Below are 26,465 nucleotides of genomic sequence, written 5' to 3'. Positions count from 1 at the left end.
GCGTGGATGGTGGACCTTCCATCAGGAACGGTTCGATGGGCTGTACAGTAGCCATTGTGTGGAACACTTGCAGATTCTGGGGGTCTGTAACAGGCTAGTCAGAACGTAGAAAGGCGAAGCTGGGGGACCGGTGGCAGCAGGAAAACTGCCCCTCTGATGCTTCACATATATTTACTAAAAGGTCAAAGGCTCTAAAACACACTCACTAAATAGTCACATCTTTTCAAGGTGTGCCAAGTTACTGATATACGACAGTCCACAAGAGTTCAACCAATTATGTTTTTAAAATGTCCTATGGGTACCCCTTTATGTCAATATTTATCTCCACTGCTAGGGCCAGTATTTCGGCATGGTGGCCCATTTTGCCCAAACATTACATACAATATGCCAGTGCCAGAAAATGGCCTAATATTGCTTGCCTTGCACTATGGCGGCCCATATTGTCATAGGTGTTTGCTTCACTTGAAATGTGAAATTGTCCAACGACCCCACCGATCAATTCTTTGTAATGCAGAGAATGAATGCTGTAGTGTTCATATACATCATCTTATCTGGATTGATCCCCTTTCACAATCCGTCCACGTGATGGTAATCTTTCATCCTCTTCTCTGCATAGGTCACATCTTCAACAACATCTCCATTCTTTTAATAAACATTATTTTGTACCAGGTAGAATATAACTTTTAACTAATATCCACTAACTCTTACCAGCTTGTTTCACTCTTTGTAGGTACACCATTTACTAGAATGACAAGTGGTTCTTGATTCTCTCTGCACACCAATAGTTTCAATAGTCTGCTTGAAACCTAAAGGTAAGAACACAACTCTTACTTTAAGGGCTTTTTGTAGGTCAGATGCTGGCAGATTCTGTGTCTCAGCCTCCATACAAACTATGGCCTGAAATGGATGTCCATACTGTATTATACATATGGAGACAGCAAATCCTTATTTTACCTACACTTTTCTTCAGAACCAAAGAAGACAAATTGAACATCACCACAAATGTGTATTACCTCTGCTACTGTACCACGCAAAAGAGCTTTATTCATTTCTCCTAAACATAGTGCAGATGTTTTTACATAGTAGAGTCTCCTAACCACCTTGCGCATTTCAGAGCGGTGGACAACTAACATTCTGAAATGATAAAAGGTACTTTGGAACACACTCTTGACATACAAGCAAGGGAATGTCCTTGTAAATTGCTTTAATTTATTCCTTTGCATGGATCCTATCCTTGCAAAACTGCAATTTTCTGTTTCACAGTTCTGCTTGCATAGGACAATTGTCAAAATATCAATAGATTCCTGCTGAACACTACAAATACAGCTACAATTTCACTTCTATACAGGGGACTGTCTATGCCTTCCCTGCAACTCTTCAGCTATCACTTCCTCAAAATTTCACAAAAACATCTTTAGGAATTGCAATACTACCCTTCACCTCATAACATTGACCAGCTGTTTCAACTGCATGAACTGTGTTCTCTTGGAAGTACCTTTATTCTTTAAAGAAAGGCTCAGTGCTAGCTGCATGCTTCCATTCACCTCTAAAGATTTCAGAAAAGTTTGCTTTATTCACAAGTCGGTTTTTCTGGATTTTTCTCTTCATGCTCAACACTGTTTTATCCAGTTACACAGCCTACCTAATGGTACATATATTTGTAGTAGGAGAGGACCGCTAACACTTTGCAACATATTTAACTTGTGAACTCTCCCTAGCAGTAAAACCACATACAGAGGCTGTCCAGTAGCAGACCTAAGACATGTTGAAAGAGTTGGTAGTTTGTATGGCTGAATTCTTAGTGTTAGATCCTCAGTACGTGTCTGAATGAGTATGTCAGTCCATATTTCAATATGTCTTTATATTTAAGTGAGTATGCCGGTATGTGAGTGGCTTTCTTACTGACACTTGACAACTCTAAATGTGTATGGTAGGAACTACATAGATTGGTTATCCAGTGAATTACAGAGCATTGGGGTACACAACTGTGTGGGCAACCAAGTCCATGAGGCCTACTTACATAAGAGTTGTGTGTGTCTAGGAATAAATTTGAAAGTGCGTCTGGGCATGTCTGACTGGGTGTGTGAGAGGCTGCATCCTTTGGGAGATAGCTATACGAGTTGCAGGACAGGTTTCACGCCCTATCTTTGTGACTATATCCATCTGCAAATGTCTATGTAAGGGCCCGCACGGACAGCCTCTTGGTTGTGTTAGTTACTATGGGTTATTTCAGTGAATGTGCTTCCACCTCCATTAGTGCTAGATACATAAGAGTTGTGTCTTTGCATGTGAGTGAATATTTAGATGCTTTTAACAATGTCTCTGGGGTGTATTAGTAGCTCTCTCCTTTTCCATGTACTTAGATGAGATTCAATACAGGGTGGGATAGTGGATGTATAACTGAGCATATGGGTGTATAAGTGCACATGTAGCTCACTAAATCCTCTAAGAACATGTATTAGCTTTTATGTACATAGTAGCATACCATACGGCCTAGCTGCATGCTACCTTAGGGGTGAGTTGTCTGTGTGGAAGAACAGCAGGTTAAGGGTTGTCATGGGGTTTAAATGCCAAATCAGCCAAGCACTAGAACTGGATGCACACCTTCAAGTGTATCAGGCCGGAAATATGTTTAAAGGGTTACTACACTGGATGAGTGACTAGGTAGTCTCAGTTCTTTAGTAGATGTTGGAAATGGCCCTTTTTCAGGGTTAGCCCCAAACTATTTGCTTCTTCCTCCTATTTTTTCCTGACCTGGGGTTGTTGGCTTTAGGACTGCGGGCACTTTACCACTGCTGATCAGTGCTAAAGTGCATATGCTCTCTGTGTACATTTTTATTGTGATTGGGTATCCATGATTGGTATATTTGTTTTACCAGTAGGTCCCTAGTAACGTGCACCGAGTGTGCTAGGGCTGGTAATCCAAATGCTACTAGTGGGCTTGCAGCACTGATTGTGCCACCCACATGATTAGCCCTGAAAAGTTGTCTCAGGCCTGCCACTGTAGGCCTGCACGCAGTTTGTTAACTGCCATTTAGACCTGGCCAGCGTATCCACTTGCCAGACCTTACCCTTCCCTTTTCTTACACATAGGACACCCCTATAGCAGGTCTAAGGTACCCCCCCGGGCAGGATGCAGTGTATGCGAAAGGTAGGACATGTACTGGTGTGTGTAACATGTCCTGATAGTGAAATACTGCCAATTTTATTTATGACTATTGAAAGGCTATCTTGACCATAGGACAGAATGGGGAATGCTCTGGAACATTTATTTACAAGCATATCTTCCCATAGGAGTAAGATAGAAAATTAGAGTCTGGTATCTCTGAACTCAAAATTTAATAACACATTATTTTGTAAGGGTGGTTTTTAAATTCTGTGTTTGAAAATAGCACTTTTTGTAAGTGCCTGTTTTCTTGTCCAACCATCTTGTGTGCCTCTGCCTGGTTGTGGATTGACTGTCTGGCTGTGGAGCGACAGGGGCTGGGGGGCTCCAGGAGTCTGGGTCAGTTAGCCCTGAGCTGAATAGACCAATCTGCATTTGAAGTAGTGGGAGGAGTAGCACCTGTACCAGACTAGGGTGGTGCCTGCCTTCCACAATAGACTAGCTCCACCTCCTGCAGTGTGTCTGAAGACCCTGGCCCACACTGACAAAGGAAGAAGTGATGCACTGGCAGAGTGCACACGGAACTGGTTTGGACTGGGTTCAGGGCCCCTTACACATAGAGAACAAAGACATTTGGGGTATAAATATTAGAGCTGAAACCCCTGTACTTTAGATCATCCTGGAATCAAGAAGAAACTTTGCTGAGGAGAAGAGCAGAAGAGACTGAGAAGGACTGCCCTTGATGTGTGTTCTGGGGCTGACCTACAGTTGCTATTCTGCCAAAAGAAGGAAGTGAACTTTGCTGTGTGCTGTGTCCCCTGCTTGAAAGGAAATCTCCAAGGGCTTGAGTAGAGCTAGCCTCCTTTTGTGGAAACTCAGGAACATCAAAGTTTCTAAGATCTCTGTAATGCTGTGTGCGTGTGTCTGGACACAGTGTGTAACCTTCGTAAAGCCCTGCATTGCTAAAAGGAGCTTCACTCGTAAAAATGCCTCGGCACCACTGAGTGAATGTGCCAGCGCTCAGCTTGTGACTGCGAGGAGCTTGCAGAAGTGGGACTGATCAGATTTCAGCATGTGCCGTCACCACCGCCATATCGCCATTGTCTAACCCAGGGTGGTGTGGAGTGCAAAAAAACGATGGATTTGGGCCCAGATCTTTTGACTGGGGGAGTGTGTGACATTGATCCACATTCAGTCCATCACTTGTTGTTTTTGCAATTGCCGCCCTAAGTGCGCTGGGGATGCCCAGACGTGGGTCCCAGGCACTCCACACCACTTGGAGTCAAGCTAGCCGGGCTGAAGAGAGGTGTTACCTCGAAACCGGTCCGGTCCTCGGATGCTTGATTCCGTTCTGGGAAGGACATGGCCTTTGTAGTTCGGACTGGACTGTTCCCATGGGGCAACAGGGTCAGAGCTGATTTGCATATCGCCATTGTCTAACCCAGGGTGGTGTGGAGTGCAAAAAAACGATGGATTTGGGCCCAGATCTTTTGACTGGGGGAGTGTGTGACATTGATCCACATTCAGTCCATCACTTGTTGTTTTTGCAATTGCCGCCCTAAGTGCGCTGGGGATGCCCAGACGTGGGTCCCAGGCACTCCACACCACTTGGAGTCAAGCTAGCCGGGCTGAAGAGAGGTGTTACCTCGAAACCGGTCCGGTCCTCGGATGCTTGATTCCGTTCTGGGAAGGACATGGCCTTTGTAGTTCGGACTGGACTGTTCCCATGGGGCAACAGGGTCAGAGCTGATTTGCATATCGCCATTGTCTAACCCAGGGTGGTGTGGAGTGCAAAAAAACGATGGATTTGGGCCCAGATCTTTTGACTGGGGGAGTGTGTGACATTGATCCACATTCAGTCCATCACTTGTTGTTTTTGCAGTCACCACCGCTGGCACAAGTTGTCAGCGAGATCACTATCCAGGGAGAAGAAAGCTGTGCTGTGCTCCTCTGCGTTGCCTGGCAACCCGGATTGCCCCAAGACAACACTGCCGGAGGGGAGCCTCCCAGCAGGATGTCAGCCCTGAGCCAGAGAGGGAAGCCACGCTCGAGCCCGGGAAGGCTATCCAGTTCATCCCGTGAAGCGTCCTCGAGGAGAGCGCTCACATGCCAAGCTACCAAGGGGTGAGCAGGGGTTATTTAGAGTGTATATTACCTTGACTAGAAGCAAGGGTTCCTATTTGGTCAAAGGTACCTACCTGTGCCAATTAGAGACCCCCATTTCTAACACTAGATATCTGAATTAGTGTCTCAGTCCCTATGTGGTGGTCTGTTTCTATATGTAAGAATTCTTTTTAGTACATAGCTGGCTCTGACTAAATTGGTCTGTAAGGGGTGGCATGGATTGACTCTTGTATGCGTTAGTCCCAATTGGGGTATTTAACCGAGTGTCTCACTGCCTCACTTTGTGCTAGATCATAGGAGTTGTGTCTGTGCATGAGTGAATGTTTAGATGCTTGTGACACTATCTCAAGGGGTGTATTAGTAGGTCTGTTTGCATATTTAAGAAAGTATGGTAGTATTTGAACGCCTCTGTTACTGGAGCTGTGAACAAGTATGGTAAAATTGGCATGAATTGCTCTCTGGGTATATTACTGACCTTTTGGGTATGTAAGTTTGTATACAACTATCAGTGCTACTTAAATAGCACCTGAGGATGTTTGAGAGTGAATATTGAAGTGCCTCTATAAATGTCTCAGTGGGTATTTTAGTCACTACCATGTTGTAGATAGGCATGTGGATTCCAGTGTGGGTGTGATACTGCCTCTAAAACTGTACATATAAGTCTTTAAGTGGTCATTACACACAACTTACAATTGAAACTACATAATATAGATTACACCCACATCTCATTCCGCAGCTCTTACATACCTCATAGCTAGCAGTTCACTTACATGTAGTACAACACCAAATTAAGATTGGCAAATATTTTTTAAATCTCATATCAAGCAAGCAGTAACCCTTCATACACATGGTGTACATTAACAGATCCTACTGCAAATAGAGCACTGAAGTACAACTTTACAAACAAATAAAATATACTGATTGCAGATAAGGTTTCAAAACTATATCTAGCATATAAAAATATTAACTGAACCAGCAACAAAGCTTTCGATCATCTAATTCTAAATACATAATTGAAAGGATATGCTTTATTGCTGCTGACTGTTTATTATGCTGTTCATTATGCACATGCCTGTTTATGATACTCTTTACATGTATATACAAGTTACTATTCAAATAGTTGACTACTTCCATAGCTACTTCAATCCTTCTATAAAAAAACATTTTGAATCATTTAAATGTATGTCATATGTAATATAAGTAATTTTCTAAATGTAGTACATTAAACTGTCACTTATAGCAGTATATATACATAATATTAAAAAAAAAAAATACAGGTTTCAGGGACGTTCTAGTTCGAAATTAGCATTTTAAAAAACTTAAAAATTCACTGGAAAAAAAACATAGGTTTCAGTGACGTTTTAGTTAGTTGGACAGATCACTCATACAAAACAGAGAAATTCAGCTGTTCTAGTTATTAGAGCTAACTATAACTTGAGCCCCCGCAATACACTGTTGATGATGTCACATATATCACTCAAGACCTGGTCAGTGACATCACTGATGACATCTCAAATGACATCACTCATGACATCTTGCACCTAATATCTGTTGCACCTCCTCACACCCTAATATAACCTTTGATACACCCACTCTAAAAACAGACTATAATTTTCGAAACCATAGACACACAAATACCAGTTACTACATACGCGCTCACGGATTCTTAGGTCAACACACACATCTACTTATCCACCCAAACAGTAACTCATACATGCAGTCACTCATCAATACAACACTATCAATGCACTCATGCACCTATACATACACTCACACACACCTATATATACACCTACACAGCACCACTCATCCATGGACTTACTCACACACCTCCTCAGTCATGCAAAGAATCAATCACACCCATTTACTCACCTATACAGTTGTACACAGACCACCTCACTTATTTATACAAATACTAACACATATGTACTCTCTTATACAATCACTCATACAAGCAGACACTCATCCATACAGCCATTCTCACAATCACTCACTGTCATGTATAGTCATGTATATACCCAACAATCACATATACTGCCTTTCACATATGAATTTACTCACACATACCACTGGGACATCAATTTACTCATCAACATACCTATACCCGCACTCACCCACCCATACAGCCCTTCACAGATGCACTCTTGAACCCATACACCCAGTGAATCACTACTCACACATCTATGCACAGAGTCATCCATCCCCACCCACTCACTCACAAAGACACGCAGGCACCCATACAGCTACTCAGACAACCAATCCATAACCCATATAGGCAGTCATATAGCTACTCACCAACCCATGCAGCCGCTTATATACCAACTGACAGACTGATACAGACATTTAAACAGTTTTCTCACTAACCCATGCATTAAAAAAAAAACACTTAATCAGTCACTTATACAATCAGTCACCCACCTACTAACCAAGTCATCCATACATACACTAATACACCCACTCATTCTTCAATACACCTTGGCGCATTATATATATATCACAAAAGACGTGTGCAATACCTCATGCTGCACGGACCACACCATCAGTGCTGTAAAAGTTCTTTTTATTCACGGATAAAAACACACAGGCATAACGCGTTTCGAGTTTCCATAACTTTTCCTCAAATGCCAAGCTGCCGTGTTCGTGGGTTCGTTGAGGTTTAAATAACGTAACTTACAGAACAGTGAGAAGGGACTTCAGTCCTTATATCCAGTTTTTAAAGGGACAGTGTATAAGGTGTTACTTCAATATTATCTTCATACACAACAGCAGAAATGAGTACTTCGGTTTTACAGGTTTCAACAGTAACCCCCAAGTGGTGCCGGTGTAACAGTTTTCTCGGTTGTCAAATGTTCAATGTCATGTCACTTTATATGGGACTAGCTTGCCTATAATGCTCCACTGCCCTTCAAAATTCAGCTGGTTCCCACTGCCGATCTTGGTGAATATATATATTTAGAACAAAGGAGGCGGCACTCCCGGATGGTTTTTCAGCTTTTTAATTCATCATTTCACCCCACCAACACGTTTCAGCCCCACTAGGCTTTGGTCGCAGTTATATATATATATATAAAGCGATAATGGCAATTCACAAACAAAAGATTTGAAACATCTGTTTAAGGAACTAGTGAAATTACGTAAGGCAGAATGCACAAAATGGTGGGAACACAAATCCCTCAGCAAATATGAAGAGGTGGGTCGGGTGCCCCGAGGACTGAGAATTTTACTGGCCCCCAGTTTTGATAACCCGGACCCAGCCATGTTGCAAAAATGGGGGGAAAGCAACTTGGCTGCATCGATGAATTTAGTTTGCATATTAATTGAATTTGCTGTTAGTGATCGTGCTAAATTGTTGGAACAGATTAAAACACTAGAACTGGAAATTGATGCTTGCCAAAATGCGGTGGAAATAAAAAAACTCACAGATAATATGAATGAGCAACTTCACAAACATGAAGAAAAAATAAAGGCTCGTAAAGCATCCAAGTTTACTCGGAATGCAGATGATTACCGCTTGGGCAGGATCTTCACATTTTCCAGGAAGTATAATACAGCCAAAAGACAGGCGTATACCAACAAGAAGAACGCTTTTGCATCCAAAACCAGTAATGGGATGGCATCAACTAACTCTGATCCAACGGCATCTAGTGCGTCTTGTGCTGAGGGAATGGCACATCAAACGGACTCATCGGTCACGAGTGCATCCAGCCTAGAATCTTTATCTTCGGGTTCAGCTAGTTCTGATTTAAACTTAACCGGACTGGAAACACTAAATCTCCAGCAGGAAATGGATTTTGTAGTAAAGGAGAGGCTCCAAACCCTGAGATCGTGGCAACACAATCCACAAACAAACAAAGGAGAAACAAACGTAGGAAGGAACAACGGCGCAGAAGGAAGCAGCGCCGGTGTGCAGACACAGCAACAGAAAAAGAAAAAAATATGGGGGAAACGACGATAAGCGACAACACCATCATTAATCTTTCCAATGTTGTTCTTGACAAAGCAGAGGAGCAATTACTCACATTGGGATTGAGTTATTCACCGATACAAAATTTCAACTATACCATGACTAGAGTTGATCTTTTCTGCTTCATAAGGAAACTTAAACTAAAAAAACATTTCGCCTTACAATCAGCCAAAGATTCCGATGATCAGAATGACGATACAAGAGTAAATGTATTTGGAGAACCAGTTTTGTTATTGGCATCAGACACACATGTTTTCCTTGATGCCAATGATTTACTCAACTCAAACAATGATGCGGAATCTGATTCTATAGACACAACCCAGAATCGCTTAAGACAAGTCCCCATCCTTCCTAAAGGAGCTGGTTTAAGTCCTTTCCACAGCAAATCAAAATTCATACCTTTAATGCCAAAAGACGCTATTGACATTTTTCACGACTGCGTTACTAATGACATCAAGAAATTGTATACCCAAACCAACAACAAACGACGCACTAAGGAGACTTATAGAAAAATTGCCTATGAAAAGCTGATGAAGAAATTAGATAACAACCCTGATATAGTGATCAAGAAATCGGACAAGGGGGGTAATCTAGTAATTTGGCCTAAAAAAGCTTATATTGCGGAAGCCAATCGCCAACTTGATGACCCCCTCTGTTATGCTAAAAGTACACAAAAAGAATATGAAAAAGCCACATCTCAGCTACACAAGTCTTTAAGCCAATGGAAAAGGGAGGGACTAATATCATCTGAAGAATATAAATTCATGTATGTTAATTTTCCCATCTTGCCTTCCCTTTACCTTATTCCGAAGGTACACAAGGCCGTGCAACCACTTCCAGGCAGGCCAATTGTGTCTGCCATTGGCAGTGCAGGGGAAAAAGTTGGAGTACGTTGACTTTTTCCTCCAAGACTTTGTTAAACAACTCCCCAGCTTTACCCGTGATACCAGTGATTTTTTAACCAAAATAGCTGAAATAACATGGGAGAGTGATATGTGGCTCATTTCATTGGATGTCGAATCGCTGTACACCAGCATAGATCACGCACAAGGTTTATTAGCCGTACAACACTACCTCTCTAGCAGACCCATCCAATATTATGAACACAATAAGGTGATTGTAGGCCTTATAGAATGGTGCCTTAACAACAACTTCTTTTCCTTTGGTAAGGAGATTTATAGGCAACTTAGGGGTGTAGCGATGGGGGCCTGCTTCTCTCCCAGCTATGCGTGCTTGCACGTTGGTTGGTGGGAGGAGCGGGTCCTCATGGTGCGCCATAAAATATTGATGGAGAATCATGTTAGGTGTTTTTTAAGGTACATCGATGTTTTCATCGTCTGGAAGGGTAGCAAAGAGGAAGCATTGTCTTTTATTCATGACATCAATGACAATGCGGTGAATCTTAACTTCACGGCCCACATTCATAAAACTCGCATCCAATTTTTGGATGTTGAGGTATATGTCTCCGATGGAACTCTCAACACTACCCTTCATAGGAAACAGACCGCAGGCAATGCTACATTGCATGCAACCAGTATGCATCCCAGACATACGATCTCTGGAATCCCCTATGGGGAAATCCTCAGGTTAAAGAGAATTTGCAGTTCCTCTTCTGACTTTGATGACTGCTTAAAACAACTTCTCAACAGATTGAGAGCTAGAGGGTACTCTGAGCATATATTAAATGCAGCAGTTACCAAATCCCTTTCAAGATCTAGGGAGAGTCTTTTCCCAGTGTCTACCTCTACTACTGATCTATCTGTGAACACAGAATCCCAAAGAGAATGCCCACGGCTTATTACTACTTTCAGTAGGGAAGATAGGAAAATCAGGTCAATCTTGAATAAACATTGGCCGATCATTTTAAGTGGTCACATTTTAAATACCAGATTACCCTCTTCTCCGACTGTCACCTTTAGACGGGCCAAAACCACGGGCAATTACTTGGATAAAGCTGCGCCTGAATTAAAGACCAAGATCCCATGGCTACGCCCGAATAAGGGATTCTTCAAATGTTCCAGTTGTAGGGCCTGTAAGTTCGGTGTCACCACCACTCACTATTCTACTCCGTTTAGCACAGTTGCCAAGACCATCAATGGCAACTACAACTGCAAAACTGAGTATGCCGTATACGTTCTGGCGTGCACCTGTGGGCTTAGATACGTTGGCAGCACTAAGCTCCAGGTGCACGTCCGAATACTACAGCATTTACGGGCTATCCTCCACAGCGATCCTACTTACCCGGTCGCCCGACATTTCAAGCGGTTTCATAATAAAGATTTAAACTGCCTCAGTTATTTTGTGATTGGAGCAGTACCGAAATCAAGGAGAGGAGGTGACCGTGAAATAGAACTCAGGAAATTAGAATCCAGATTTATTTTGGAACTTGATAGCCGCTGTCCTAATGGGCTGAATAACATTGAGGAAATGCACCATTTTCTGTAATTATATATTGATACTGGTTGCTCTATTCCATCTATTTCTTTCCCCGTGGCATTAAGATTGGTGCTTCTAGTTAGGTTCCCTATTAGAGGCACCGCACGTTGGGGTTATTCCTTGTCCCATGAATTGCTTTTATAACTAGTGATAATTTAGATCGTTACTCACTCACGGTGACATACATGGTGCACTTTATCATACAGTACGAGCAATATCCAATTTTTAAATAGATTCATACAATTCTATTCCAGGTCTATTTGAAAGAATTTTAGATAATCACTTATATGACAACTTTTAGACTGTACAGTGATTTAATTATGAAGATATAAATTTTGGAGCCGTGTATAATAATTTTGTGCTGAACATCTACATACATGGAATTAATGAGGAAAGGTACTAATATTACATATGTATATTTGTATATAAAGAACAGGTCTGAATTGGTATCTGCATGTGTGTGCATGTATGTTCGCACATATATCTTCATATGTGTGTGAGTATATATATGTATATAGATGTAGATATTGGGGTTGTAATTTTGGTTTTTTTTTCATTGTGTTCACTATAATAGTGGGGTTTTTCTTTGAGGTAATCTAATGTCATTTGTTAGTTGTGGGGGAGGGTATGTAAAGGTGGTGTGGGATGTATATATATGAAATATGGTCTTATTTATACATATTGTCATTTTTAGCTTTTTGGATAGTAATGTTTTTGATTTACCTGGAACACTTTAAAAGAACTTAGTATAGAACAATGATTGCCTGATGAATTTAATCATGCATTTTTTAATGTTCATTGCATATTTGCACATTACTGTACTAATGGTAGTGTAGTAGGTTCCCGCAATTCTCTAGCACTTTATTTCATCTTTATCACTTATGCACTTTTTAATCTTTGCACTTTATAAGCTTTCGCTGCTATATATAAGAATTTGCATATTTGCACAGTATTGGTATACATGTCATTTGAACTTATATTTGACAACAGAAATTGCTTTTTAATACTTTTTATTTATAAACTGTATTATCTGTTATAATCAACATAAATCCTGGATTTAACCAGTAATAATTCTCTGCACTTATACCAGCAAATGGAACAGTATATTGGCGATAGTGTGTTTTCACTGTTTACTATATGTCACATGATTATGGTGGACGCCACCCGGGGGCGGTGTCAATATCACTGCATCAACCTATAAAAAAGCATAATGATTTAAAACATGTTGCAGCGTGACCAAGGGCTTTTTGCTCGAAACGCGTCGCTGGTTCTGTTCTAAAATAAAAATTACCATCTTGCTGACTCTGTTGGTCCGGTCCTCATTCTTTTGCTGGCGTGGAGGCGGTGTCTGCGAGCGCAGAGCAAGCTGAGGAGGAGCTTCGTCTTTATATATATATATATATATATATATATATATATATATATATATATATATATATATATATATAAATAAATAAAACATATTTAAACTTTAAAGAAATACACATTCACTGGATGATGTCATCAGTGATAATATGATAATATCAGTGATGTAATTTGAGATGTCAGTGATGTCATTGACCACTTCATAAGCGATAAAATGACGTCATCAGCAGTGCATTGTGGGGGCGCAAGTTATAGTGAGTTAATGGCCACATTTTTATGGTTTTCTACGAGTAAAAGGTACCTGAAACTTAGTTTTTTCTGTGAATTTCTGAGGTTTTTTAAATGCTAACTTCTAACTAACATACCTGAAACCTATGTTTTTTTCAGTGAATTTCAAAGGTTTTTTTAAATGCTAATTTCTAACTAGAACATAGCAGCTGCGTTCACAGAGTAGTGGAGAAAGGTGAGCGTGGCCTTTAAACACCTTTGGTAACAGGAGGGATAGTTAGCCCCCAACGCCAATCTTGGGGGTGAACTACCCTTTTTATTCCCTCCAGTAAGTCCCACACAGCAGGATTGATAACTTGTTATATCATGCCCCACCCCCTCCTGGCACCACTGTGCAAATGCACCCCCTGGCGTGTAGTAAATTGGGGGATTAAGTACCCTTGAGTCCTGAATGTCCCTGGGGGCCAACTAGCCCACCAGTAAGTGCCACTGAGCTGTGTTGCAGAGAGGTGTAAAAAGGGGTGTAGCCTTAAATCACCTCTCTGCAACACAGCTCTGTGGTGCTTACTGGAGGTACCTGGTGAGCTAGTTGGCCCCTAGGGACCCTAAGTATTTCAGAGGACTTAATCCCCCAATTTACAACGCTCCTGGGGGCACATTTGCACACTTACGTCAGGCCCACCTCCTCCCTGCACCACTGTGCAAACGTGCCCCCTGGTACATTGTAAGTTGGGGGATTAAGTCCCCTTGAATTCTGATGGTCCCTAGAGGCCAACTATCCCACCAGGTACCTCCAGTAAGCACCACAGAGCTCTATTGCAGAAAGGAGTAATAAGGGGCGTGGCCTTGAACCACCTCTCTGCAATGCAGCTCAGAGGCGCTTATTGGAGGTACCTGGTGGTTCCCAGGGACACTCAGTATTCAACAGGACTTACTCGCCCAACTTAAAACGAGCCAGGGGGTGCATTTGCAGAGTGTTGTAGGGAGGGGGCGGGGCCTCCAACGAGTTGCCTGTTTCTTTTTTGTTTTTTTCTTTTTGGGAGGGGGCTGTGTGGCCCTCCTTCCCTGGGCTACTTTTGGCCCCGGGGACCCCATCCCCGGGGGTCTGAGCATTTTTTATCTTTTTTTTAAAAAGGAACGGGAAAGGGGCTATGCACCACCCTTTCCCTGGGCCACTATTGGCTCTGGGGACCCGATATTTTTTTTAATTATATTTCTGGGGAGGGGGATGAGTGGCCCCCCTTCCCTGGGCGATTTCTGGCCCCGGGGACCTCATCCCCTGAGCCCACCCTTTTTCCTTTTTCAATTCATGTGGGGGGTCATGTGGCCCCCCCCTCCTGGGCCACTCATGGTCCCGGGGACTCTAGGGCCGGCCCTCTGCATTGGGTACCATGGGGGGAGCCCCAATGCCCCTACGGTCCCACTGGCTCCCCGCCTCCTGCTGGAGCTTGCACAATGTTCACTGTTTTTTTTATTGGTATGATCTTGTTTTGTTCAGATTATAATAATCTATATTTCTAAACATGTGTGGAGTCTTTTTGTGGTGGATTCATTGTGTTACTGTGTGTGTGTTGCACAAATTCTTTACATATTGCCTCTTTTCATAAGCCTGCCTGATCTATGCCAAGCTACCAGAGGGTGAGCACAGGTTATTTTAGTTGTGTATCTAGCTTACCCTGACTAGACTGGTGGGTTCTGCCTGGCCTGGGGGTATACCAAAGACAACCAGTAAACCCCATTTCAAACAGCATGTTATAGCAGTCACAACCTAACTGTTAAGTCTAGAAAACATCTGCAAAGCTACCTAGCTTGAGGTGGAATCTCCTCAAGGTAAAGCCTTATTCTCACACTATGTAGCCTAAGAACAATGTCTCAACCAGTAATCATTAGGGGGGACAATTACAAAGTGAGTATGAATCACTCCAAGGGGGAAGAGAAGGGATCCCACAAGAAAGTATGGTAGACTATAGATTATTATTTCTAAGTAGTTGTATCAGCACTACAGTACAATTTTACAGAAAGTAACCATAACACACACGTGTGCACTGAATGTGCTAGTGACAGTGAACAGCACAGTGACACAAGGGTGAGGAAACAGCATGAACAGCAAATAACAGTTTAAAAATAATTAAGTGGTCTACGGTACAGAAAAAGATATACAAGGTAGGCATTTTCATTAGGATTGAGTTGGGTGACCACGTCAACACCACGGTTTGCGCTGGGTAGTCGACAGATTTTTGACCTGTTCAATTACAGGTCATCATCAGGATAATGGTTACTGAATATGGTACAGCGCTTGGATGGTAGTTGTAAATTACTCTAAATGACAAATGTGAGCAGCTAAGTTGTGATCGAGAAGTGGGGGGTCCAAGAGGCTTCATAGCTGAACAGATCAAGGGCCCGATGTAGGTCGCCAATTACCGGTCGGTAACGGACGATTTCGGCCGTTACCGACCGGTATTTGGGATTGGACATGTAGGTAGGCTAAATTTACAGAATCGGTAAATTTACCGATTCTGTAAAAATACCGAATCGGTAAATTTACCGAATCGGTAAATACAGATGTAGGCAGTGCCACAGGCCATTAGAGATTCGTTATTTACCATGTAATACTATTACATGGTAAATAACAAATTCCAGTGTACATGCACATCTGTGCATGTACACCTGTGCCATGTGGCACACAGAAATGCCCTAAGGGCATGTATGTGTGTCACATGGCACACAAGCCAGAAACAGGGTTGCAACAGGGTGTCAAAGTGACACCCTGTCCCCCTTGTAAAATCGGTAATCTTACCGATTCGGTAATTACCGAATCGGTATTTGCTATTGAATCCTATGGGCTTCAAGGCCCATAGGAATCAATGGCAAATACTGATTCGGTACCGAATCTTACCGAATCGGTATTTTTACCGATTTTTTAACCTACATAGCAATTACCGATTAGTAAATACCGAATCGGTAAAATTCGGTATTTACCATTCGGCAATTTGCTATTACCTACATCTATCCCCAAATGAGAAAAATCCATGTTTGGAGAGTGTGAAACGAAGTACCCGGTCCGTGAGAGGGACCAAGATGCGCTTCGCGATTCTGTCTTCGTTATCAATCATGCAGCGGCATGGAAACCGCTATCACTTGGTCAAAGCAGGGCGAGTAAGCGCCCTCTCCGTCATCCACGAGTGCACACTAAGCAAATGTTTTACCCTTTTCTCATTACAAAGTGTATGGTGAAACTTTAGGTCCCAGAACTTTTCAAACCGGGTTTAACAGAGGATTAGTATTTAAATAGTGGTGTGTTGGAGAAGAAAGAAATCTGAAAACGTACGTTATCATTTACGATTCTTCTCAAATCATTGTGCTTCATTTCTTCACTATGAACACACATTACAACATTTACTCTTCTTCTATAGCACCTCAGAGACTTACCTCACACACGCTTCTTAGCAGCTCAATTTTGCGATGGATTGAAGGAAGTGTGTCTAAAAAGGTGTCCCGGAAAAGAATACAGAAGGTCCGTTCGTAAAAGTTAGGGATGAGTGATAGTTCATACAGGAACCTGGTGGGGAGAAAAATGTCTTTAGTTCTAGAAGAATCATTACTCCATGTAATAGCAAAGAGAGGTCCCAATTATTAATACCTTGTTTATAGTACATAACCATTCCGATGTTAAAGAGCATATGACATTTGATTACAAAAAGCAAGGTTTACTAACAGTCTTTTTTTTGTAATGCAACACATCCTAATCAAGAATCTGTCCTGTAAAAAGCTTACATTTGTGCACTTTTTTGGGAAACATTTTGCATCAACTAACACTGCCTGCAGTGCTCGGACTATGGATGCATCAGCACTCAAGAGTTCATACACAGTAACTGTCGGGGTGATCAACCACAGCCAAATTAAATTCATACCATGTCCGACTCTTCATCATGAAGGTTTACTTGCTGAGATAATCGTGGATTTAAACAACACTTGTCTGTAAGATTGTGATACTGTTTACATTTCAGTAGGGCATTAAGTTGGATTAAAAAACTGGGGGGGAGAGGGGTGTCTCAAAGAGGCGTGGCTGATGTGATTAACGGAGTGGCTTAAAAACACTTAAGCTAAAAACTTGAGTTCTGCATAGTGTGCCGCCCGACTGGTATTTTGCTGCTTCTTTCATTGCATCCAGATATACAATACAAGTAACATTACACCTACAACAAGTTAGGACTTTTGGCCTTGTCAATGGTTGTTAGTAGCATAAGATAAATAAGCAGCAACTATGGCTTATACATAATATTGAAAAAGTTTCCATTTAGAGCTGTGGTGACACCATTACAATGTTGCTGCTCCTGAGTTTCAAAAAGAGAAGGGAAATCCAGAGAGAAAATTGCTCTTAAAAGGATTTCCCTTCCCCGCCAACGCTCACCTGGCATGACGTCATGCCTTAACTTCTCCACTACTGATAAGTGAGCAGTGTGAGCCACGCACATTGTTGTGCCTGCTGTCACTGAAGTTCGGAAGAAAACGGACCGCCTGTATCAGGGCACAAAACAGAGCCCCGTTACGCGGCCTCCTTTAAAAAACTGCTGGTGCTCAGCACCAGTGAGACCCAGCCCACTTAAAGCTATGCTACACAAGTTGCCTTTTATGCATTCCCATCTACTTATCGTCTATGGCGGAATAAACAGCATGACTAGGCTTTCTGCTTTCAAAATATTAACAAACTATCACCCTATCTATCTGCTCCCCTATTTAGCTAAGGTTCTGGAAGCACATGTGCCTCAGCTCCTATATCGAACTCCTCTACTATCTTGACCCTCACCAGGCGGGCTTCTGAACGGCTCATTCCACAGACAGTCATTCTCACAGTTGTTGATGAACTTAGAAGGGGAGCGGATAAGGCAATTACCCAGGCACTGGTCTCCTTGATCTTTTGGCAGCCTATGACCTGGTCGACCATGACCTTCTGGACAATCGCGTCAGTAATGACGGGATCCAGGACGTGACTCTTAAGTGGCTCTTATCCTTTCTCAGCAACCACACTCAAGCTGTTGGCCTTGGTCAGTTCTCCTCCCCCAAAGTCAAATTAGCCTGCAGGGTGCCACATGGCTCTTTTCTTTCACCGCTTCTTTTTAATCTGTATCTACTGCCCCTGATCGGCTCCCTCAGAGAAAGGCAGGTTGGCACCTTCAACAATGCAGACAACCTTCAACAAGTATTTGACATCGATCAATCTGCATCTTCTGTTTTCAATTTCCAATCCACCATGTGATTTATAAGTACGTGGATGAACAGTAACCATCTGAAATTGAACCCCGATAAAACTGAGCTGATCCTAATCGGCGGGCCAGCTAATCCCTGGAACTCCAACTTCTCGCCAACCTAACTGGGAAACCCCCCACTCCCAGCATGTTCAACCAAAAGTCTGGGCATTATCATCAGCAGTGATCTCTTCAATAAAGTCCAGATTGGGACAGTGGTTTCCTCTGGTTTCTTTCAGCTATGAAGGATCAGGCAGATCAGTAGATTCCTTACCACAGAAGCCCTGACCCAAGTTGTCCTGGCCTTAGTCATCTCCTGCATCGATTATGCCAATTCACTCTATGCTGGTATTCCGGCATATCAACTAAAACGTTTGCAGCTGGTGCAAAATCAGGCAGCCAGATTAATTTACCATCAGCCCAAATGGCACCATGTTATACCTCAAATGGAAAGATTGCACTGGCTCCCAGTAGCCAAACGTTGCACATTTAAGTTGGGGTGCATCATATTTAAAGCTCTCTATGGTAACAGCCCGTCATTTATATCCTCTCAGATTCAGCGCTATGTTCCTTCTTGGGATCTCAGTTCCTCTCATCTGAATCTTCTGGTCATCCTGGCTTTTAAACGTAAGAAACATGAGAGACTAAGATTTGCGGTCTTGGCCTCTCAATTCTAGAATTCTCTTCCTCTGGAGATTAGATCACTGACTTCCTATGCTCAGTTTAGGAAACATTTAAAGACCTGGCTCTTCCACCAGGCATATGACTAAACCTCTCAAGCTGCAGTACTCCCTGGACTCCAGCACCATTTAGCCGCTTGGGGTATGTGTGCTTTACCAGGTCATTTAACATAACAGCAACGATTCACAGGAGGTTGGAGGATTAATCTTTGTCCTTGACTTCTAATTTTCAAAGAGATAGGAATCTCTTTCATTTATCTTGTCCCTCTCCTCTTGAAACAGGAGGGCTCCTGAGTGGGCTCTCTAGTCTCTTCCTTCTCTTTTCTGCAACCCCATCATTCAATCTAATGACCAAGATTAAATCACCTTTGTTACAGTACTGCTATTCTGTTGGCGAGATTGTGACCATTTTCAGCAAGATGATTCAGAGGTGCAATTGAATCTAGTTTAGTTGTGCTTCATCCTGGTACTACAAGCAGGTTATCAATGTACTGACCCAAGAATAATTACACGGTAGCTGAAAAATGTCCATGTCTTTCTTTAAGATTGCACTAACAATTGAGATATTTTCAGTATACTGCTGTGGAATTTGACACCAAATGAGAACTTTATTTTGGAACTGAAATGCAAAAGAATATGGACTATCCCCATGCAGAGGAATGGAAAAAATGCTTGGCACAAATCAATGACTGTGAACCCTTCTGCATCCGCAGGAATCTGGAATATTATTACAGCAGGAGTATCACTGCACAACATGCAATCAGAATTTTCTACATTTTGATGATCCTGCACTATAAACCACTTACCACTCATCTTTTGATGCCCATCACAGCAGGATAGCAAGAACTACCAAGCGCCTCTTGTAAAATTCTGTGTTCAATCATTTAGCTATGATGTGCTTCATTGCCTCATCTGCTTATTTATACTGCCTAATTAAGGAAGACTCAGAAAAGGGGGTGGTGATGAACAGAGTGCCTGAATTAAGCAGACCACTCTTACCCAGTCCAAAGATCAGGGCTTGATCCATCACCGTTTTTTAGCTCACTGCACCATCCCAGCTCAGAACTTGGCTATATGCAAATTAGTCTGTTCCTGTCCCAGTGCATGTTGGGAACAGGGCAAACCAAACTACCAAGCCAATTCTTATACTGGGAAGGAAACAAGCTACCGGGGACCGGTTTCTGGCATTTCAGCCTCGTCGGCCCGGCTTGCTTGAATCCTGATGGTGCAATGAGCAAGGGACTCACATCTGAGTATACCCTTCCATAAATAACGGTGATGGATCAAGCCCTGATCTTTGGACTGGGTAAGAGTGGTCTGCTTAATTCAGACACTCTGTTCATCACCACCCCCTTTTCTGAATCGTTTTTGGCCACTATAGGTGTGGCAGGGTATACTCAGACATGAGTCCCTTTCTCACTGCTCCATCAGGATTCAAGCAAGCCGGGCCGAAGAGGCTGAAATGCCAGAAACCGGTCCCCGGTAGCTTGTCTCCTTTCTGGTGAAGAATTGGCTTGGTAGTTTGGTCTGCCCTGTTCCCATGATGCACTGGGCCAGGGACAGACTAATTTGCATATAGCCAGGTTCTGAGCTGGGATGGGGCAGTGAGATAAATAACGGTGATGGATCAAGCCCTGATCTTTGGACTGGGTAAGAGTGGTCTGCTTAATTCAGACACTCTGTTCATCACCACCCCCTTTTCTGAATCGTTTTTGGCCACTATAGGTGTGGCAGGGTATACTCAGACATGAGTCCCTTTCTCACTGCTCCATCAGGATTCAAGCAAGCCGGGCCGAAGAGGCTGAAATGCCAGAAACCGGTCCCCGGTAGCTTGTCTCCTTTCTGGTGAAGAATTGGCTTGGTAGTTTGGTCTGCCCTGTTCCCATGATGCACTGGGCCAGGGACAGACTAATTTGCATATAGCCAGGTTCTGAGCTGGGATGGGGCAGTGAGATAAATAATGGTGATGGATCAAGCCCTGATCTTTGGACTGGGTAAGAGTGGTCTGCTTAATTCAGACACTCTGTTCATCACCACCCCCTTTTCTGAATCGTTTTTGGCCACTATAGGTGTGGCAGGGTATACTCAGACATGAGTCCCTTTCTCACTGCTCCATCAGGATTCAAGCAAGCCGGGCCGAAGAGGCTGAAATGCCAGAAACCGGTCCCCGGTAGCTTGTCTCCTTTCTGGTGAAGAATTGGCTTGGTAGTTTGGTCTGCCCTGTTCCCATGATGCACTGGGCCAGGGACAGACTAATTTGCATATAGCCAGGTTCTGAGCTGGGATGGGGCAGTGAGATAAATAACGGTGATGGATCAAGCCCTGATCTTTGGACTGGGTAAGAGTGGTCTGCTTAATTCAGACACTCTGTTCATCACCACCCCCTTTTCTGAATCGTTTTTGGCCACTATAGGTGTGGCAGGGTATACTCAGACATGAGTCCCTTTCTCACTGCTCCATCAGGATTCAAGCAAGCCGGGCCGAAGAGGCTGAAATGCCAGAAACCGGTCCCCGGTAGCTTGTCTCCTTTCTGGTGAAGAATTGGCTTGGTAGTTTGGTCTGCCCTGTTCCCATGATGCACTGGGCCAGGGACAGACTAATTTGCATATAGCCAGGTTCTGAGCTGGGATGGGGCAGTGAGATAAATAACAGTGATGGATCAAGCCCTGATCTTTGGACTGGGTAAGAGTGGTCTGCCTAATTCAGACACTCTGTTCATCACCACCCCCTTTTCTGAATCGTTTTTGGCCACTATAGGTGTGGCAGGGTATACTCATCAGACATGAGTCCCTTTCTCACTGCTCCATCAGGATTCAAGCAAGCCGGGCCGAAGAGGCTGAAATGCCAGAAACCGGTCCCCGGTAGCTTGTCTCCTTTCTGGTGAAGAATTGGCTTGGTAGTTTGGTCTGCCCTGTTCCCATGATGCACTGGGCCAGGGACAGACTAATTTGCATATAGCCAGGTTCTGAGCTGGGATGGGGCAGTGAGATAAATAACGGTGATGGATCAAGCCCTGATCTTTGGACTGGGTAAGAGTGGTCTGCTTAATTCAGACACTCTGTTCATCACCACCCCCTTTTCTGAATCGTTTTTGGCCACTATAGGTGTGGCAGGGTATACTCAGACATGAGTCCCTTTCTCACTGCTCCATCAGGATTCAAGCAAGCCGGGCCGAAGAGGCTGAAATGCCAGAAACCGGTCCCCGGTAGCTTGTCTCCTTTCTGGTGAAGAATTGGCTTGGTAGTTTGGTCTGCCCTGTTCCCATGATGCACTGGGCCAGGGACAGACTAATTTGCATATAGCCAGGTTCTGAGCTGGGATGGGGCAGTGAGATAAATAACGGTGATGGATCAAGCCCTGATCTTTGGACTGGGTAAGAGTGGTCTGCTTAATTCAGACACTCTGTTCACCACCACCCCCTTTTCTAATTAAGGAAGACAGCATTTGGATTGGCCTGCATTGTCTGGCGTTGCAGTTCCTTTATTTAAAGCCCCAAAGCTCATCTTTGACAGTAAGTTTATACTACAAATCATAAAATTTGACAATTTAGTTGTTTCCAGTACTTATAAAAGATGATCTGCCTCTGGATTTTACACTCTAAAGCGCCATTTTGAGTTTCAATTTAAACACCATCTGGTGTGCCATAAGTCACACAGTTAATTTTGCTGAGCAAGTCTCTGGTATGCAAATTAAAAGAACACAAATCATGTACTATGAACTGTTGTCTGTTCTTCCCCGACCTGGTTTTAACTGGGACATCTGCCATACCCTGATTAATATTTAGATGTAAGAAAACAGGCTTTTGCCAGCCCCCCCCCCACCTTTTGTTCCCATTTGGATTACTAGCTGCTGGTTTGACTCTGAACCAGGCCCCAGTACCAGTGCTCTCTCCCTATATCAGATACGTGTGAATTGGTAACCCCAATAGGCAAGGACCTCAGCCTCTTTATAAGTTCCTGGTACGTGGTACCAGTGGTTCCTACAGCATGAGAGTTAAAGGGGTGACTAGCGCCTGAAGCACTGATTGGGACACCCTGAGTGACCCAAGTAAACAGATGGCAGCAGTCCTTCAATTGTAGAGTGAAGGAGCAGTGCAAACTGCTCAAACTCAACTTTGCCCGCCACAAGAGTGGCAAGGAGTAAAGTATGATCTCTAATATATGCCAGTGCCCTCTAAGGCAGGCCTCCTGAGCCCAGGTTGCAGGGTGCATAGGATAATATGGGCTTGCACTTGCAGGCCCCCCTGCAACCCGCAGCTAAAGTATGCTATCGGGAACCAAAGGAGGACTAGCCATCAGGCCCACCAAGGGATCACCCAAAAGTAAATGGTCTAGTGCATTGTGGGAAAAAGTCTTGACCTTCCATAAGTTTTAGCCGGCTACAGTTTTTCCCTGGACTCCGGGTCAGAGTAACCCAAGGCTGAGTTTGGTGCTGCCAAGGCTTGCTGGTGGCCAGGCCAGCTACCACTAACTTTGTTCATTTTTGTGCCTCAAGGTAACCCGGCAAAAGACACACAATTGATGGACAGAATGCAAAACAAATCAAAACATTCACCTCTGTCCATCAATAGTTCTTTTTGCATTTGTCACCCCGAGTGGGACGGGTATGCTCAGATGCGAGTCCCATTCTCTCCATGCCACTGGAATCAAGCTATCCTGGCTGAAGAGGAGCGAAACCCCGCAACCGTTCCTAGGATGTTTGTTTCCAGTCCAGGGAGCACCTGGCCTGGCAGTTCGGGTTGGACTGTTCCCATTGGGTGCAGGGTCAAGACTGATTTGCATACGGCTGGGTCCAAACTGGAATGGCGTGGCGAGCAAAAAAACGATAGATTTAGGCCCAGATCTCTGTACTGGGGTGAATGTATGACCTTGTTCTGCATTCTGTCCATCAATAGTTCTTTTTGCTCAAGGGAACCCTGCAGCACCTTCAACCAAATGCCTCACTGGCCCAGTTGCCAAGTTTTTGCATCTGTTCCCTCATCTACACGTCTGAAAGGTAAAACCAGCAAACCCGCAGCTCCCACTTCTGCACCAGGGACAGCTAGGACAACTCTGTACCTGGGCCCTACGATCTGGGTAAAATTCAACTGACTGTGGTGGCCTGGTCCTGGGACTTGCCTCACCTCACAACCCCCCAGTGGCTTCTACAAAACTCGATCTGCAAGTGACCGATAGTCACTAGTGGTTTTCCCCTTTTGACTGCAACATTGATGTTTTGCAATAGCCAAATGCAGAGATGTATTTATGTTTTGAAAATCTATAACTCTGATTTCAATCATCCATTTGTCTTTGTTTGGGTGTCTAAATTTATATAAAAAATCTGCTTTATTTTTATTAACTGAAGTCCGAATTCTTTTGAGTCGTGTCTACTACGTATCATTCAGGTTGGTACTTTGAAATGTTTAACACCTGGTTCTCTAAGTCTGACTGCTCTGTGCCACACTACAAGGATTGAGCTAGGTATTTATTAGTTTGAATCCAAAGGAGCTATTTGGGGTATTGTGAGAGTATTGCATAGTGAAGCCTAAACAGCTTCACTACATAATACTCCACGTTCCTACATTTGTTTATTGCTATTGCCTACAACTTAAACCTCATTTCCCAAAAGGGACAGGTTTGGTACCTTCATAGAATGAACCACAGAGCAGGTGGCACCAATATCAATCAGGAATGCTGCGGGTGGCCATTCACCTCACTCACCTCCCAATCTACATGTGAGCCACTCTGGCCTACCTCTAGGACTGCACAAAGCATGCATTCTTCTTGCCCAGTCATTGTGAATTTAAGGAAAATCATTGCTCAGAATCAGTGGGTTTTGTTGGTATCCTGGACTGTATTGTGTCCCATTGCTCATGTTTTACTGCATCACTGGAACTGGCGGCATAATCATATGTAGATGCACTTAATTTTGCACATTTTGCATTGGAGTCTGTTAAGCTAGGGCAACAAATTTGATCGGATTCATGTTTCTCTACATCTGGGGAACAAAATCATTCTGAACTTGACTTGGAGTCTGTCTACATTTGCACTGCGTGCACCTTCTGCTTCTCTGATCTGATATCGCATTTCATCTACACTGTATGAAATTCTGTCTAAATCAATCCTTCCCAGGCAACTTTTTCCAAACAATTTTTAAGAGTCAAATGTTAATCTCCCTTTCTTTAGGAAGTACATTAGATACAGGAGAGGCATAAACAGACAGCACTTGACACCATAGTATTTCCACTAGTACCAGGCACTGTCACCATATTTTCAGGTGGAGCACTTGCATCGGCTACAGCAAGAGAGGTCAGTTCCTGTGTACTCTTACTCTCATCACCTGATGCACCCATATCAGGTACAAGCTGTGAAAACCACTTTTCTCTGTGTGTATGGTGGTATTGAATTCCAAATGTCATTAAAAAAAGATTATCTTCTTCATCTGAATTTCTTTCCATATCTTGTTTCTCCTAGTCTCCCTCGTCAGTATTTATTATCTTTTGTTTATCTATTGCAGGAAAAACTCACTCCTATCATATCCTCCCTCAAATGTCTTGCCTAATTGAATAAATGAGCCTTTAATATGCTTCCTCTTTTTCTTCCCCGTTCTCCTTAGCCATTCAATCCCATTTATTCAATGCTTCTAATTGTATAGGTGTAGGTAGTTTGTATCAGAAAATCTAACTTCCTAAATATAAAGGAACCTTTTAAAGGACACTGCAAATCATTATCAGAGGTATATTCATGTCAGTCGGGGGAGTCGGGTGATTTTTAAGGAAGAATGAGATTTCGCACCCCTAAAGGTGGATGAGGTCACTGGGATTGAAAGGCTGGGCTTCTCACTCCAGGAGACTATGGGCAGGTTACTCACAGGGGTGCTCTGCTAGAGACCCCCGGGGGCGGACACACAGTACCAGGACCTATTAAATTCCATCATTGACTTGAGCCTAAGCCATACACGTATGATGGTATTGGGAGACTTGTGGTATCTATGGTTTAGAGTTATAGACCATCTGTATTCACCAATTGTCTCTATTGCCTAGAATGTATGGAGGGTTCTACGTTTAGTGTTCTACCTGTTGTCAGTTACTGCCTGACTTCTGTTCCTGGCTGACGTGCTTCGTGTTTGCTGTGAAGGACATATAATAAAGAACCTTCATTCTGCATCAATCTTCTCTACGCTCTTTATTGAAGACTAGATGTAACATTTGGCGACGAGGGTGGGATTTCTGCCTTCACATCACCAGCAACCACCAAAGCACTGGGAGACCTTCTCAACGACCCGAGTGCGCTAGAACATTACTTTCAAGAAGCGCCCGTCATCCACACAAGGTCGTA

General features: G+C 43.3%; 1 protein-coding gene across 3 annotated transcripts in view; it reads right to left on the bottom strand.

Annotated features, from left to right (window-relative positions):
* The window catches only part of LOC144763565 (uncharacterized), an 803,973-nt gene that overhangs the window by 214,446 nt on the left and 563,062 nt on the right, over positions 1–26,465 (bottom strand). For all 3 annotated transcript variants that reach the window (XM_078649286.1, XM_078649284.1, XM_078649285.1), the window contains one exon: positions 16,653–16,782. In XM_078649286.1, coding sequence (XP_078505412.1) covers positions 16,653–16,782 — 130 coding nt within the window. The remainder of the gene's footprint in view (positions 1–16,652; positions 16,783–26,465) is intronic.

The sequence above is a fragment of the Lissotriton helveticus genome, chromosome 6, assembly GCF_964261635.1.
Source record: "Lissotriton helveticus chromosome 6, aLisHel1.1, whole genome shotgun sequence".
Taxonomy (NCBI): domain Eukaryota; kingdom Metazoa; phylum Chordata; class Amphibia; order Caudata; family Salamandridae; genus Lissotriton; species Lissotriton helveticus.
Note: the sequence above shows the minus strand (reverse complement) of the source record. Positions and strands in the feature narration are given on the sequence as shown.